This window comes from Mugil cephalus, chromosome 1 (assembly GCF_022458985.1).
Source record: "Mugil cephalus isolate CIBA_MC_2020 chromosome 1, CIBA_Mcephalus_1.1, whole genome shotgun sequence".
Taxonomy (NCBI): Eukaryota; Metazoa; Chordata; class Actinopteri; order Mugiliformes; family Mugilidae; genus Mugil; species Mugil cephalus.
Window position 1 is genome coordinate 19763502 of NC_061770.1, and position 18332 is coordinate 19781833.

The 18332-nt window shown below is 43.1% G+C and overlaps 1 protein-coding gene across 4 annotated transcripts in view; it reads left to right on the forward strand.

Moving 5' to 3' along the window:
- Positions 1-18332, forward strand: part of kazna (kazrin, periplakin interacting protein a) — a 194660-nt gene that overhangs the window by 60653 nt on the left and 115675 nt on the right. For all 4 annotated transcript variants that reach the window (XM_047589698.1, XM_047589691.1, XM_047589707.1 and 1 more), the window contains exon 3: positions 8000-8189. In XM_047589698.1, the coding sequence (XP_047445654.1) occupies positions 8000-8189 (190 nt within the window). The remainder of the gene's footprint in view (positions 1-7999; positions 8190-18332) is intronic.

Below are 18332 nucleotides of genomic sequence, written 5' to 3' on the forward strand. Positions count from 1 at the left end.
TATATCCATCCTTGACTGGCTGGCTGAGTTTTTAAGCAATTGATTTGAGACTATACACAAAAAAAAGCAAATCCTGTGGGTGTTGTCTGATGGACAGGTGCATGACTTGGTGCACTTTGCTACTTGTTTAGAAGCGTCACATTTTTGCTCTTCACTTATGAAACCCAGCCGGAAAATCAAGCACGAAGGTAACGGGGGAAAGTAAAAACTTTTCATAGGAAGTGACCTTGAGCAGAACTCAGCTCGTATGGAGCTGTGTATCTGCTTGAGCCCGGCCAGGTAGAGACGGAAAAATAGAGAGAAGCGTGAGGAACGAGACATAGATACACACACCCATCAGGCATAACATTATGACCACCTTCCTAATATTATGTCGGTCCCATTTGTGCTTTTTTTTGTGTGTAGTTTTTCTGCTGGCTGTAAAACAACTTACCTCCTAGGAGGATGATAAAGTTTAGTAAGACTAAGACTAGAACAGTTGTGACTCATCAGAGAATGGACATGGGCCTTCTGAGGGTGTCCTGTGGTGTCTGGTGGCAGGATTTTGTTAGTGGAGGGGCAGCTGTGGGTTCTATGGGTTGAGGGGAGGGGCTTCTGTGGATCAGGCTTGTTCCAGTGTGTGTGTGTGCGTTAGGCTGCATCCTGCTGGGGGTGGCTGGGAGTGTCATGGGGTGCCTAGTCTGGTCTAGGTGGGTGGTACATGTCTAAGTGAAATGCACATTAATAGCCTATCAGGTCTCAAAGTTTCTCAGCAGAACATTAAACTGTTACAAGATGGTCAGTGTTATTCACTTCCCCTGTCAGTGGTTTTAATGTTGTGGCTGATCATCTGACTAAAGCGTACATGTGGAATCTGTTCGTGATATAGCTGATGAGTTTGTTAATGAAAATAAATAAAACGGTTAATGACAGCTGTAATCCTGACAACATTAAACAAACACAAACATAGGAATCCTGATTTGAGTAGTAATGCCTACAGTACTTCAAACTTTTTTAAAAAAATTTTTAACTTCTCACTCTTTATATATTTATTTATTCATTTTTTTTTTTCCACATCACAACTCAATTGTGTTTCCATTGTTGCCAGGCAACAAATATCCAGCCACTGAACACTTGTGAGTCTTGACTGTTATCACCTAGCAACACGATTCCACCCCACTAAGTAAAAAATTAAATCAGCCCGGCTAAGGAACTACAATTGCAAACCTCCGCGCTGTAACTTTCCTGTACGACTTAAGTTGAATCCTGTGGCTTGGCTGCAAATGGCTGCTGCGTGGATGGATGCTCAGCTGCAGCACAATGAAGAATGGTTACAGAGCGCTGATCCCACTCCCCGCTGCCACTATTCATATGCTAATCGGGAAAAAAAACCCAACACACCCACTAATTACTGATCCTCCGGGTCCCGATTCACTCCGCTGACCAGCCGGCACATCCAGCAGCCCGGACTTAAGCGATGGTTCATTGGTGGTGGACGCGCGGAAATGAATCGAGTTCTCAACACATGTTTGCAAACTTGGAGCTTATGTTGCGTTGTAAGAACTCATGAGGAAATTGGAACCAGCTGCAGGAAAAAAAAAAAAACAACTCCCGCCAAACCGTCAGCTTGTTTTTTTGTTTTGTTTAGTTTTTTTGTTTTATGGTGGCCAGAGGAGATGGTACATTTAAAGTGAAAGCCACTGAAATCAGATTTGCTCTGGCTCTTCGCCAATGACGCTTCTGCATGATACCCAAAAACCATCAAAAATCAAAGGGTGAGGAAAATTACACTCACGTCAATTTTTTTTTTTATTGTTTTATGTCCCTTTCTACATTCAAAATATGGTCCAATTAAGTCAACAGAAAGAAAAAAATAACGCAAGATAAAAATGTAGATGCCATTTACAACATATAAATTCTGTCATATTTTTACATTCGTCCATAAATGCAAACACATAATACTGCGTATTGTATATCCCGAGTTTATTCACATTCTGAAGCTGCAGACTCCATAGGGAAGTCCAGAGTGTGAGGCTAGAATATACAAAAAGACATAAATAGAACCAAGCAAAACACTTACACACTTAAAGACCCGCAGCATTTTAAATACCCAGAAGGGTCTTGTAGATTTTTGTGACATCTGACAGCAGATGAATTTCATTAGTGAACATCAGATGACTTTGGGATTATTAGCCCCCCAGTGTATTTATCTGCAAATGAGTCCATGTGTGTGTGTCTGTGTGTTTGTCTTTACCCTCCCCTGTGACTAATGTATCATATGCACCAGCAGGGTCGTCTATAAATAACAACATGATGTTCACTTACTGAGTGGGAGGGGTGACTCGTGTCTGGGCGGGTAGATGAACGGGCGGACGGTATGTGTGTGTGTGTGTGCGTGTGGCGTGTTGTTCCCCATCTCCTTGCTCGCGAACTGAAAACAGCGCTCAGTTAAGTTTTATTTGAGCCGACCGTGCAGGCCTCAATATTCAGCCGACACGCTCTCGGAGCAGCCCCGAGGCTACGGTAACATTTTTCTCAGAGTGCACAGCAGTTGCACGCTTACCCCGGGTTGTGCATCGCGGCGTCTGAGCTGTGCTCACCGCATGCCACGCCGGGGTCTTAGTTCACGTAACCTTGGGAAACAATAACAACACAGCTGCAGTGCAGTGTGAGTGGGCATGCTTTGACAGGCTAATGTCAGATTGTGGCTGAGAAATGTGGGTCTTAGTTGGGGTGAGGGGTGGGGTCTGGGGCAGTTTGTCTCAGCCCTGAAGCTTCGGGACAACTATGCAGAGTTAATTATAAGTACTTGCAACTAACACTTAGATTTATAGTGTCAAAACATCTTTGCTCAGCTGGATACTGGACACATGACAGCTATGAAACCTCTTATAGAACGCCTTTATTTTTGGGTTCAGTGATGTATCAATAGGCACGTGTCACTTCTTTGGCGTAGATCTGGAAACTACGCAGTAGGCTGCAGCACATCAAGTAAACTCAATGGTTGTGATTACCATGAAATGCTGTTCCTTGGTCAGAAATCCCAGGATCTGGCTCTGCACATCATCTGCTCAGATGTCTTCTCTATGTTATGTGCTGCAGTGATTTCATCTAAAGAACCTGTTGATTCACATTCATTAACTTCAACTCCAACATGTAGCAGAGTGATGTCACTGCCCCCCTGAGTGGCAAAAACACAGTGAAATGTAGCAAAAATGTAAATTATCAGATTAAATTAAGGATGACTGGACTCGACAGTGATCCATACAAACTAGTATGGATTTGGAAAAGTGGATTAGCCTCAGTTTCAGTTAGTTTAAGTTAGTTTTAGGTCATTTCAGTTTTGATAAATGTAGCTAAAGAAAAGATGCTAATTGTAAGAACTTTTCTGAGAAGTAAAAGGATGATGAGGAGTCAACACAAATATTCTGTTTATATTGAACAACAACATCCACAAACCTATCTGGCAACCCTCCGGAATATTACCTGACACTAAATGTGAACCACAACACCAGGTTTCGGTGCCTTTATTCCAGTTGCTTCATCTAATGCAGTGATCCATTTACTTGTCTTTTCTTTGGTAGTCTGTGATATCTGTAACAGCTGACAGCTTTTCAAATGTGTTGCTTCAGTCAATCTCACACCAGCTCCTCACCTTTTTAAAATTAATTTTACAATTTAGAAGCTGTTAAAGCGTATGATTCAAACTAATGCTGCTAATCTCCATGCTCAGCTGTCACTTTTTGCCATTCAGTGGCTGTAACCATGGAGACTTCAGCATTTAGTTACATTTCTTGGGAGGTGCACATCAGGTTACGCAGAAATGACACGCAACTATAATAATAATTTAAGTTCTAATTGCTTAATTGGTGATTCTGCATTATCCATAGGTATGAGTGTGTGTTAGCCCTGCCATAGACTTGCGACCTGTCCATTCATTATTACACAGGATAAGATGTTATAATCCCCTGTGCCATGATTACATTCAAAACACATTTAGAAACCCAGTCCAACTGAAAACTGACCAGCAGGCTGGCAGTCAGCTACCAGCTAGCAACCAACAAGAAGACACCTGCTAACTAGCCTAGCCAACAGCAGTAGGCAGCATGCGGCGCATCATTGGGTTTTTCTTAGTGGGCACCTCCCTTCACAGATGTTTTGTGAAGTTAGGCCCTCGACAACTCAAGAAGGCTTTTCAGTGAGTTCCGGCGTCCTGGATTCACCCATTTCATTTTTTTAAGCCAGTTGGAGGCAGAACAATCTCCCGTAAACACAAAATTGATTATATTACATTGCCGTTCCGCTTTACTCAGCTAAAGTAAAGCAACTTCTAGCCAGATGATGTAAGTTCTATTAACTTTGCTTTTAGCTCCAATTTGGTCTCCACCAACCCCTGAGAAAATATATGGCTGCAATGTTTAGCTGCAATGATGTGGACGGAGGGAGGGAAGCAGTGAAGCTGTGGGATGTAAACCAAAAAAAACAAAACAAAAAAAACAGTTCATCTGGCCTTACGTTTGGTGATAATACCTTTTGCATTTGCTACAATAAGCAATCACAGCACATTTTCTTATTACATGCAGTAGTGGGCTGGGTAATTGAGCCAATTATTGCTGCAGAAATCTCTCAGACAATGATAAACTGATGAGTACAACAGACTCAGCGCTGCTAGATGGGTAAAAAATTAACCTTTATGAGAAAAAACAAGGCCACATACTGTATGAGTCAGAACTGGTATTTAAGACACCTGCGGACGAGGGACAACAACAAACCTTTTCCACCGCTTTAAAATAGAACATCACCATCCCACTGAGTGCACAGACAGTCTAGCTCACAAGCCAGCCTCTAGCAGTGACGCCAGCACCAGTTACTTAAATCTACCTTTTGAGCTTCATTTTTTGAATATAGGACATTATAACATATAAAATAATTATCAAATGAATACAGCGGCCTATCAGTGTTTTATGTCTAGATTCCCCTATTTAACATTTATGCATCAACGAGGCGACAGTGTCCTTTGAATAAGCATCACCCAAGACATATTTATTATTATGTGCCTTTATAAAAGTAAATGCAACAAAACTTTTATTAGATTTATTTGGTTTTCGGATAGCAGCCATCCAATCAAACTTTATTTGTAAAGCAATTTATAAATGAACCAACGTGATGCACAGAAGAAGCGTAAATTAAAAAGAGGAAACAAATATAAAACATGAGTAAAAAGACAACAGCAGCCACATGATAAAAACAATAAAGTAAAATAGATCTTAGAGGATGTCAAAGACCGAGGAGGAGAGACAGGTTTTAAGAAGTGGCATAAAAAACAGACTGAGAGGAGGCCTGTCTGATGTGTAGAGGCAAATCATTGCTTCCATTTAGTCTTTGGCATAAGTGTTGCCAGATGTACGTTAATTATCGTATTTATACGATAGTCTCAGGGCCTATATGTTATAAAAAGGCAAATATATCACAGCTTGCCATTTGACTGACAATGAATAAAGCAGTCGTTTCATTTAAATGGCCGAGGCTCCATGTTTATGCCTTAGGTTACTGCAGCTCCACGCACGTAGAATAGTTCTCATTTTAAATGGACTGTCATTTTTCGCAAGTTGTTTTAGTACATCCAATGGTTTGGGTCAGAATCTGATGATTTTAAAGCGGCAGTTTGATATTTCTTCATTTCCCATCTGGTAACAGTGTTTGGCCAAGCCTGAGATAGTGGGTGGGTGTATGAAGGTGTAGCAATGGAGGTAGGGTGAGACGAAACCGTTGAAGGATTTAAAAGAAAATAAAAAATAAAAAATAAAAATGCATCCCAAAACGGACAGGCAAAACTTTATTTACTTATATTTATCAAAATGTAACCATTTGGACTTTTCTCAAAATTAACAGTGTTAATCCATATTAACTAGCTCTAACATGTAATGCACTCATGTATTTATAGTACTAATTTCTCATTGCTCACAGTAACAATTAATTAAAAATAATGTGTGTATAAAAAATACTTCAGTATTAATTCCGGTTGGGTTTCAACAGCGGTTTGTGGCTGTGATTGAATCAGATTTGATTAACATTGTTGTCACCAAGGTAACAACTGGCATCGTGGTCTCACTTAGATTCTTATTAAATTCTGATTAGTGTGTTTAAATATGCAAAATCATCTTCCTCCATCAGGGTCAGACACAAATAGAGAAAGACAAATTGATGCATTAGATGCTGTGTTCAGATGGACAGGAAATGGACATATACTGTCAAGAACAAAAAGGCAGTGTAATCCTCTAAGTCCTATTTGTATCCGACGCCTATTGACAAACACGTTCATTGCCTGTCAGCTCGGCCGCCTCGCCATCGAGCCGCTGTGGATTCATCGGCAGGCTCATCCTTACTGTGAGCTCCGAGCGCCCCACCTGTCTGTTATTTGATTTCTGGTGAATGTTTGACATTTTAAAAGTAATCTTACTGTCTCGCTTCAGTAACACAGGCAACAGTTTTTCGCGTCGCGCCTGCAGATAACACCGCGTCCCTACTGTGGTGACGCAAAGGAGAGGAAGAAGCATTAATGTGTGGGTGATTAGTTCTCATTCTGAAGCAGGTGGCAGTCAGCTTTTTACCGTTTTGCTCAGCAGGTGGAGGGAAAATGGAATAAAAGAAATAACGCAACACGGGGGGGGATAAATACATGACGTACTTATAAATGACATACCCTGAGATGTCGTCAGCTGTCACCAGACTGACTAATAAAGTCTGGTTAGGAAAAAAAGAGTGGACTTCTATTTAATAATGGGGATCTTTTATCTTTGATTGTTATATTTTTTTTTTCATTAATCTTAAAAAAATCAAAAATAATGAAAGTGGCCAGTTACAGCTTTCAGCAGGCAGTAATGATGTCTTGAAATTGTTTTTTTTTAATGCCTTCATAACCAAAATATAATTAATATTCACTGATGAAACTGGAACAATCGAACAATTCCAGATCAGCTAATCATCGATTATATATTTATAGAATTTTTATGCCTTTCAGTGCTTATGTGAGAGTATATAGGAAGCCATTAGTTTGACAAAAGAGAAAATAATAATAGTTACACCAACAAAGCTTTCAGTATGTTTATCTTTCTTTAAATGTGACAACAGAACTTTTAAAAAAAAATGTCTTTGTTCGCAAGAGGAATACCTCGCTGTGATGCTGTGGTGAAGGCTTTGTTGGTCTAACTATTATTGTTTTCTCTTCACAACTGCCCCTTTGTCAAACTAATGGTTTCCTTCCCTTTGTCCATGAGTCCACGACAGGAGGTGCGTGCAGGAGAGACTAAGCTGCTGCTGCTGCTGCTTTTTTCACTGAACTCTGTTTTTCTTTCTTTCCTTTTTTTTTCTTTTTTTAAAATAGGATAACAGAAATTAGCTTTAGGTTTCAACACTTATCTCTCCAAAACTTAAAGCAGTATCTTCTAAAGACAGCAGTGCTGAAGGATCCACATGACTTCCATGTGAGCCTATATGGTCTAGCCCAGTCTCCCCCCTGCTTTCTCTGCAGATGGTACGGTCCATTTAAATAGGTGCTTGTCATCTCTCAATGTGCTGTGTCCTTTCAACAGTCAGCTGCAGGGAGCACATTTCACAGGGGCAGTGCTGGCTTTCTAACACACACACATACACAGACGCACTCATGCTCTTATGGAACTCCCTCTCACACACACATACACACACTGAGACACAAACACAGGCATGCTTGCACACTGACACACTCACACACCACACACACACACACACAGACACACACACATACCATCTCTGAAGTGTGCACTCCTTACAGCCAGTACCCCTGAGCCGGATGCTTCTCTTTGAGGGAAAAGGACAAACTGCTTTGAGGATTTAACTTTCTCACCCAAAAAAAAAGAAAAAAAAAAACAGTCAGGAAGAGGGAAAAGAAAAGAAGGGGAATTTATCTGGGGACACCTTCCTACGCGGGAAATGGTCAACTTGTCAGCATGACACCTTGTCTGGGATCCCCTCTCTTCCTCAGGCAAAAATCCTGAAAATGATGGATGACAACAAGCAGCTGGCCCAGCGCATCGATGGGGCCATTCAGTCGGCCAGCCAGGAGGTGACCAACCTGCGGTCGGAGCTGAGCGCCACTAGCCGCAGACTGGCTGAGCTGGGAGCAACGGACTCCTCCGGCGGCGTGCTCGAGACCCTGCAGCACAACCACAACGGTAAGGGAGGAGTGACACTAATAACTGTGTGCTGCGAAACATGTGGAGTGCGCTGTAGATGAGTATCTTTGTGCAGTGTGGTGTTGCGTTAGTGTCCGAGAGTGCAAGAGTGAGCCTGAAAAGCCCCCACTCATACTTCAGTTGATGAGAATAAGTGGGCATTTGAAAGTCAGCGAGTGGGTGAATGAATTGAACAAAAGAGGTACGGGGTCTCTGCTGACTTGTGTCCACTCTCAGTTCTCCCACTGATCCCCTCTCGTGTTGAATAATTAACCTCCTGAACCTTTAAGAGAGAGAGAGGGGGGGGGAGAGCTGCACTTCAGTAAGGGCACAGTGGGTAAAGTTACAGCCTCTTTTGACTCCCAGGCACTCTGTGTGCTAGTTCATTTGCTTCTCCCTTAACTGGGCAATGGATCTGTGTCTCTCGAGGAGGAAGGGAAAGGGGGCTGGTTTTAAAGGGTTGCTGTGGGTTACTGTTACCGAGAGCCATTTGAACGGCTGCCCAGTTCGTAGTCCGCTGGCTTCTGCCCGTGCGTGTGCAGCTGCTTCGCTTGCCCTTTCCCAACTTTTCCATATTCAGTTTGACATGCAGATAGGTAGCAGATGGAAGTTTTCGTTTATTTGCACATGCATACGCGTGGTTGGCTGCAGGAGCATGCGTGGGTACGCGTGCCCATGTCCTTTCAACTCCTGGCACACGCATAGTCTTGCATTCTCGCCGTTTCCATAGCACTCAGTTTGTACAGTGAGCCAGCCGTCTGATAGGATGTGTTCCATCTCGGCTTGGCAGCACTCGCCTGTGAAACAACATCTTCCCTTAGATACTTCCGAGATCAAGCTCAGTAACAGACCTGCTGTATATTTCCTCACTGTCGGCTAACTTAACAATGACAGTGAGTCATTTAATCCTCAGCTGACCCGAGGACCTGACCTCAGCTGTGTTATTTATTTTTTGTTGTTTTTTTCTTTTAGCAGAGGAAAATGTGAACAGGCTCATCTCATCAGGAACAATCTGGTCATGTGCAAGCACCATTTTTAGAGTCCTGACCTTTTCTTTTTTTTTCTTGTGATTTCTCTCTCCTTGTGTGTATGTACCTTGCGTTATCCCTCAAACCCTGATGCACGCTCGCATTCCAGTTTCCATAGCAGTATGTGTGCCAGGGCGAGCATTCCTCTGGGAGGGTTTGAGCGCTGATGTCATTGTCCCTCGTTGGTGCTCCTTGGCGCCGCTGCTGAAACGATGCCTGATATGTTGATGTTCAGCAGAGGAATCACATTCATCTTTGGGAACATTCATAAAACTCACATTAAAGAGCGCAGACGGAGGCTTGACGGGTCCATCGCGATGATATGTGCAGGGTTTCAGAAATGATACACTTTCAGAGGCTGACACGTATCTGGAGGGATCTCTCCGGATGGAATTTGTCAGGCACAATTATCCGAAAATACGCCGCTAAGTGGTTCTGAGTGACCCCCTTTTTCAGCATCAAAGACGACGAGCACAAATTTTTCTTATCATATATATAGTGAAGAGTGTGGATGCCGGTTCTTGCTGTTGTTTGGTTGTTTGTATGTCTTCCCACTGTCATTGTGTATCTGTCTCTTTTTCTCAATTCACACCCACTTCTCGCTGTTTGTTCTCAATCCCCCCCTTTTCTCTCCTCCTGGCTGTTCTTTACAAGCCCGGGGTGTATAATAGAAATGGTTGGGGACAGGGGGGGATTAGGTAATTTATCACCAGTGACTGTGTTGGGGAAGGGAGGTGTGTGGTAAGGGTCGCTGGTTCATTGCACAGCCGGCAGAGTGGGATTCCTGAGGGAAGTTGTGCTGGGGGTGCTATCTGGCACTCGACTGCCAGCAGCGCTAACCTTGCTAGTGGGCTAGCTTACCTTAATTGCATTTCTACTGCCTGGGGGTTTACATTTGCATGCTGCATTCATCCTAGCGAGCGCCAATTTATGAATAAGTGGGAGTTCTTGACGTGCTATCTTTTTTTCTGGTGCCCTATGGAGAATTATGGACTCACAAGTGTTTCTAAAACACACAGGGACGCAATATTTAGCCTCCAGGTCTCCCTCAAACCATCTCACATCTTGTCTGTCCTCAGAGTTCACTAGTATCTTCTTGGACTGTATTTATGAGCTGTGCCGTGTTGTTGTATGGTTGATCATTTAGAAAAATACTGAGCAGCTGAAAAAAAAAAAAGTGAAACTTGTGGCTGCATGTGGCCCCCGATTCAGACCATTCTCATTTTCTCTTTGTGTTTGGGAGAGAATGTCACATCAGGCTCCACTTTATGAATTGGCCGGCTGAATGAAAAGCCCACTCTACTTCTTCTTCTTCTTCTGCCACATTTCTCCATGCTGACCTTTAGCTAGAGGTATTATTTAAGAAGTTTTTCCATTTTACCTTTTATAAAGTGTTCAGTAATGCTCGTAGCGCTCAAGGAGCTTTTCAGTGTAAGAGCTTTTCACAGACCTTTTCACGGGGGCACATACAGGTGAAATTCTATCTGTCGTATAACTAAACACTATACATCCGCTGAGGTTGAGTTGATCACTCTTCTGGTGCAAACATCAGCAAAAATACAAAGTAGTCACTCCACATCAGCCATAACATTAAAACCACTGACAGGAGACGTGAATGGCATTGACCGTGCTGGGAAACTTAGACATGCACCATGGCGCTGACACTCCTTGATGGCAGTAGCCATCCCCAGCAGGATGCAGCCTGACCCGAGTACACACAAAAATGGTTAAGGAACAACTCGGAAAACATGAAAAAGGGCACAAGGTGTTGACCTGGCCTCCAAATTGGCCTACACTAGATCCCAAACTGATCAAGTATCTGCACTGGAACAAGCCTGATCCACAAAGGCAACCCCCCTCAACCCAAAGGACCCCAAATTTGACCTAATATATATAGTGTTCAAATGTCCACAACAGTAATCCTCCATACCCAGATGTCCCAATCAAGTCACCTGATCCGATACTTAGGATTTAATATTGAATATGGGTCGATCTGAGTCCCAAATATGATATTAAGTAAATTTGCTTTGTAGGAGATTCATGAAGGCTTTTCTTCTCTTAGCAGTACTCGCATAGGTCATGTTTGTGTGGTGTGACCAGTTAAAGTCCATTAAATAGTGATGTCAAATTTAGTGTAGAGTCGTGGTCATCCAATTCCATAAACTCTGTAACCTTCTCTGTAATGTTTTTTGTCTTGGCGCTTGAGGAAGTGTTTAGTGTTGTTGTTTGAGTGCAGCGTTTGTCTGAATGTACTCCATGTATTCAGTGTTGTGACTCTTCAAATTGGTAGCATTGAATGATCCTACCACTGCCTTACTAATAAATTGCTGTCTGACTTAATTTTCTAGAGTAAAGTGCTTGCAAACAGCATAAATGTTTAGTCAGGTAATTTTTTGTAAGTTTTTTTGTCAGTGCTAGCCAACTGCATTAAAACAGAAGAAGACGAGGTTTTGACTCAAATACAATCTGCAAAAGATCCCAATCCAGTCCTTATAAAAGTACCTGGATTGGCCGCGATACTGATCGAGACATCCCTGCTTAGTAGATTACCTATCACGGATATCAAAGATCAAGTCATATTAGCCTGGCGTAGTCAGACTTAAGTCTTATCAGGATATGGGTTATGGTGGCTTTTTCACCGGATAGAAAAATCTGCATGCAACAGGATAATCATACAACCAGTCAGTCATTTTGTTGAAACTCCGTGATTTCATTGGCCTGGCAGATCTTTGTGAGGTCGTAACCAGCTCCCAACAGAGCAACTCCAGATCAGCTTTCCTATTTTTGTGGGTGCGAGGCTTCAGAATGGCGTCCAGGCTACAGTCATATTGCACTTAATGACTTATCCATTCCTGTACCTGGTCAAGCACTTACAAAAAAGCAATGCGGTTCTTTCATCAAAAAAGTTTTAAAGGATGTCAGCGTTATCACCAGAGTTAATCACAGATTTTATCCATGCATGATAATTAAAAAACACAACATATGGTAATCTCCCAGGCAGGGTTAGCCAGGAGATCAGGAATGAGGTAGGCCTATTAAATCATTTAGAGTAGAGGATTTGCCGTCTCTGTCACACCGTAAATGCACACACCGACTCTGCACGTTGAAATGCCACTGAGACCACAGTTCAGTGGTGTTCTATCATTCTGTTCACAGAAAGCCTCCTTGTCTGTTGACATTAAACCGGATTAAGAAAATCAGGAGGCTGTTTGCTTAAAAAGAAGTCACTCCTTTAGAGGTGAAGAGACATAAGAAGGCTGTGCGCGCTTCTAATGCTATTAACCAGCATGGCTACAGTGGATGTGGAATGAATGAATAGCAGACGGGTGGTATTGGGCATTTAATAATTGGGTTTAATTGATATTTAAACTTAAATATACCAGACGATGGCAGGAAGTGGAACGGCCCAGCCTCCTCTCAGACTGGTCCCTCGTGCAGACTCCAGCTGATGCAGTATTTTGACGTGTGCACCGGGCGGTTCAGAAACTGCCACAAACATATCTACTGCCCCTATGTTTTACTCTCTGTTCCTTACTTCCCTGGCGTTATGTGTGAGGCTCTCTACGCTAACGCGGCATTTCAGCGAAGCGGCGTTGGCCTGCGATTACAATTTTTATGCGCGAGTGCGGATCGTTTGATGCTCAGCGGGGCTCCTGTCATTCTGTCTACAGCGTTAACATCAGTGTGGCGGAGAGACACTACTCGCTCAGTAAATGCTTCAGCGGCATCAAGGAGAAGAAGAAGAAGATCTTGGACGTTTTGTGTTCCTCTTGCATGTGGCACGCACACGTGCTTGCGATGTGACAGGCACCCCTAATTCCTGCTATAGCATTCAAATGTCTGTACAACGCTGAATACATTTAGCGCATGCTGCACATCACATCTGTTCATCAAGTCAGTGCTTAATGCTTTTGATATGTCACCCCAGTCTATATTTATCACCGTCCTTAACTGCGCACATGCTTAAATTCCAAGTCTTTAAAATGCAAATGATCTGTCCCGGGCAGACACTACAGTTTTTCTTCTTTTGGACAGTTCTTTGTCTCCGCTGTTTAAATATGCCAATAGGCTTTTACATTGATGTCCAGCCGTCTACCACGGTAGAGTAATGTATGCAAAGGGGGCCCTTCTAGTTAATGGTATGATCTTAGTGCTTGAAACGACTTTTTAATCCGTGGATCAGGCTTGTTCCAGTGCACCCCACAGATGCTGAACCAGTTTAGGATCTAGTGAATTAGGAGGCGGTGGGTGGTACATTTCTAGGTAACATCCACATGAATGCCAGGTCCAAAAGTTTCCCAGCAGAACATTAAATTGTCACAAGATGGTCAATGTTATTTACTTCTCCTGTCAGTGGTTTTAATGGTGTGGTCAATCTGGAAAAACTAATATTACATTTGTGACCAAATTAAGAGCTGGGATAGGGATACAAACACATCTTGTGGTTTGATATCCAGCCCGGAATAAACACTCAGCGAAACTAGATTGTAGAATTTCCAGGTTATTCCATGAACTCCCTTTTTTTGCTTTTTTTGTCTCTACAGAAAATCTGTAAATCTTAACATTTTGCAACATGGCATTACCTTCATACCGTTTCATGACCTTTGATTGATTTGATGAGGAGTGATAGGTGTGAGGCAGCTGTCCATCAAGGAAGCATTCTTCCCACAAAGCCAGCTGGGGGGACTGAAAAACAATGAAACATAAAGAGGAAAGCTCTGACATGATAACGCAGTCGTAAAAGGCTGCAGTGAATTACTACTGAACTCTAAAAACGGCACCAAATCTCATTAGCGCTTTTGTCGACGGGGCTGCCTTCTGAATCCCTCTCTATCTACGGTGATGTGAAACTTAATGACTTGTGTGAGCGGAAAAAAAATAAAAATTATAGTCCTCCTCAGGTTTCATGTTTACGGCACGTTTTATAGTCATTTATTTCTCAAAGTTACCCAACAGATGGTTAGTCATCAGAGCGGACCGCAAAAGTGCAGCAAAAAATTGGATGCGCCACACATGCCTTCGGCAAACGTCGTTTAGCTCCTCTCGTGGCATCAGGTGTGGTAACTTTGCTAATGAATCCCGAGTTTGTAAGGAATCGCCGCCCACTGGAGGTTGTTTTAAATGGAATGACCCAGGCTGGTATAATTAATAAGGCTGGAACCTGAACATGTGGTTGAAGGTAGCAATTACTTGCATATAAAGCATGTTAATGATGAGTGATGTTAGCGTGCAGCCATATGCTTAAAGGTCATTCATTTGCATATACATGTAATTCATCAGCTGAGTGAGAAGACCTTGTTATTAGACTGACTACTATGTAGTATGCATTTAAAGTATATCATCTGCTGTCTCTTACGTGGGCACTAACCACATTCTTGGTGTGTGCCACGCAGACTTACACACACCTCACTGTGGCCTTGTTAGAAGTTATTTTCCACACAATCACAAGGTACCAGCACACTCTGACACACTGGCATTGGTTTTGTTTGCCCTCACAGCCCTCAAACTAATGAACTCATCCACCCATCGCTTTACAAAGATATTCTTTGCTTGAATAGATAATTTGATGTCCTTCGTTGCCATTGGCCAGGTCAGGCCTGTAATATATATTTGATGTATGTAAATTTCTGCTGCCCTCTGTCCTTCAGCCTGTGTTTTTTTCTTTCTTTTTTTTTTCCCCGAAAAGTAACGCCAGCACAAACTCTCACACGCGCCGGCAGATGGCTGGAATGAGTGCGCTCTGAGATCGGTGACACTGCACATATTCAGATGCCGTGAGGTGCTGTAGAGGCAGAGGGTGAGAGAGAGGGAAAAGTGCAATGTGGATGTCACTTTGTCCCCGTTTGCAAAAGGACTTTTGAATATTCTGTGTCTCCGCGAGGGTGATGAGCCAGTGCAAATGATGCACCATGCGGATAGACTGTTGTGAACTATGATTAAAACTCTCATTAAATTGATGGAAGCGCTTCATTAGTGGGCGGTGGGCATCATTGTTTTTATACTCCATCCACTACAGTCCCTCATTAGTCTCTAGACGGCCTTCATTTCTTAGGTCTGCCACGGGGCCCCGCTCAAAAAAAAGTTTCCTCTAGATCGCGCGTGTGAGAATCATACGGAAGTGTATCATTGCCACTGCTGAAGTGATCTTGTGTGAGAAAAATAAAAATAAATAAATAACGTGCTTGCAAGGCTATAGAGCAATTACACTGGATGGGACTCTGGTGTAGAAATCTGCATGGTAGAAGCTGATAGGTCTGCTCTGTAGCCCTGGAGAATGGCTCCTAATAGGCTGAGATGAGGAGAGTGCGTGCTCGCCAGGCATGGAGACCCCCCCCAGTGGTTTTTGAATGATGTGATGTGACGAGGACTGAGGGAGGAAAGGGGAGTGTCCGCTGCGGGACTTCCCTGAGATTTTTGTCAGCAATTATTCACCATGATGCAGCAGCGCTGATGACATAAAACTGCCTCTGTGTGGCTTGTGTTTCTGGAAGTAACAGCATTTAAATGGTGATTTCTGCCCTCCGTGCTCCATTTCTGTGAGATCGATGTGGTGCATTGTGCGTGGTCCTTTCGAAAAAAGCTGCGGCACCGAGTGGAGAAAAGGCTTTAATTTGATTGTTAGACTTAATGTGACTTATTATTTCCGTGAGACCTCACAAACCCACAGCAATAAATAAATATTCAGAATGTTTAACTACATTCAAATGTTCATCTTGTTTCGTTCTACTTCTGTGAGGGGTTAAACTGTTAATTTTTCAACCGGTTCCATATTGTGTGCAATCCACAGTGAAAAGTGTATTTTTGGGTCCAGGTTCAGTAGAATAGAATTACCGCAGAGCTCTGCAGAGGCACTGCTCTGCCTCACAGCCTTTTCGAATGTATGTGCTGATCTTGGGTCAGACTTTACTTTGCGCACATCCCACTGCAGCTGATTACGAGCTGACAAATAGAGGAGGATCTCTGGCCAGTGATTCGGTAAAGTCCTCCACTCATGTGTCAAACGGCTTCCACTGGCTCAGAAGGACCAGTCAGGGGAGCCCGCGGAGGCGTTTTCCGAGAGTTACCTTGAAATTGCTCCATCGCTCTTGGAAAAGGGCACTGGATGCTGTGTTCTTGAGCTGGACCAATGACGTCCAGTGTTTACAGACAAGGGTTAGTGGGAGTGTGGAGGCACTCATGCACAGCTGACACTGAGGTAGCTATTTGCGTATTAAACACTCCCGTCCACCTCCCGTATTTTGTACTTGACATGCTGCTTGGGAGGGAGTCCTTGAATCTTGTTGCTGGTGTCGAGTCAAAAAAAACAACAAAACATACTGAAGCATACTAAGTGACACTTTAGTTGTCTGTTGTTTCTTTTAGTTTTATGCAACTCTTCTTTCTTTGGCTGTGTGATCACATCGAGCACTCAAAGCAAATGTGCAGCTGTGAGCTGTCACAGAGGTCACGGGTGCAGACACATTGCATCATCGTCTTTATTGCTATGCAACGCAAGATGTAATCATCTGCAAACTATCCTTGTGGCTGCATAACCTAGAGGGGAGTACAGAGGATATGCTGTTTATTATCTTGTCTAATAGCTCAAGTTTACACATGATGAGGTTGATAGGTTTGACATGTTTATGCTGGGCAAATACCAACGTGCAATGTTTTATTCGTTTGCCGTGGAGCAAAATACACAATTATAAAAACGATTCGCTATTTATTTCTGTTTATCTTACCTCTCACTCTGCTCTAATTATCATATTAACAGTCGGCACACTCATGCACAATTCTGTTTCTGCGTTTGTTCTCGTCACTTAGCCAGGTCTGGCTATTGAGAACGTTGAGCGTTGATCCAGCTTCCAATTGTCCATCTATCAGCATGCAGGCTGTCCGGCCAGCTGGTGCACGCTGGGCTGGAGAGGCAGACTGGCCAGGCCTGGGCGGCGGAGTGACGGCAGGTGGGGCCCCCGCCATCGGGCATCGTAAAGCCCCGCTGGCACAGACGGGGCCGTCTCGGCGCTGCTTGATGGGAGGGGGAGGCATCTTGGGTTTTGCGTATGCCAGCTATGACAAATTGGATAAAGTCTCCAGTGGATAGGAAGGGCAGTGCCAGTGTGAGGTTGACATATGAGGAGGACTGGCACGGTGGATGGAGAAGGGTTGGAGAGTGGGAGGGGGGTGAGGGGTGGTGCAGAGCAGATGTGTGTGTCATCACAGCTCTGGCCTCATGCTGAAGGAGGGGAAGCATTACTTAGGTACATAAACAGACAGATGTATAATACACAATGCCAGAAAAGGATGCCTTTGAGGGTGTGTGTGTACATGAGGACTTTGCCTTCTATAACTGGGCTAAACTGCCTAAAGCGCTGTTTTTATCGGTGCACAATGCCTGATTTGGAATATTTTTCATTGATAGCCCAATTGGTATCATTTCCTTACGTTTCAGGACCCACGTGGTTTTGTTCTTTTTCTCTTTGCGGTATGAAAAATGACTTGAATGTCATATTTCTGCTGATGGATTAGCTTCAGGTTAGCTGCTCTGTTTAGCAATTAAACAGTGGCTGAAGGTGGTGGATGTGTTTACTGTTTCTTAGAAATTACACTGTCAAAGAAAAATTAAAAACTATTGAATTGCTTAAATTGTATGCAGCTACTGTGTTGTGTATATATAACAAAAAAATCCTTTCACGCATGAAGATATCATTATATATTGACTTTAAGAACATGTTTCCAAAGGAGATGAATTAATGAATGAATGCAAGGGATCTCAAGCTAAGCTCCCTCATGCACATGTTATTGTGACTTACAATGATCACTCTCGGTTCCTTTGTAAACTCGTCACACTGTGACACCAGACAAAAAAGCGATGAACTGAACTTTAAACAGATGGCTGACTGTCAAAGGAAACGCAGGTGTGCATTGTGTGTGTACCATCATGTCAGACGCTCAGTAGCTAGCTGAAATTGCTCATTTACACTAAACTCAAGCAATTACAGATTCACAATCACAGTCGTTTTCCCCCTCAGAAGAGTAGGAAACAACCTGATATGTTCATCCTCAGCTGTCAAGGCTTCCGTCAGCTTAAAATAATTCTATCGCAGGTGAAGATTAGTTCATTAAAATGAGTTCA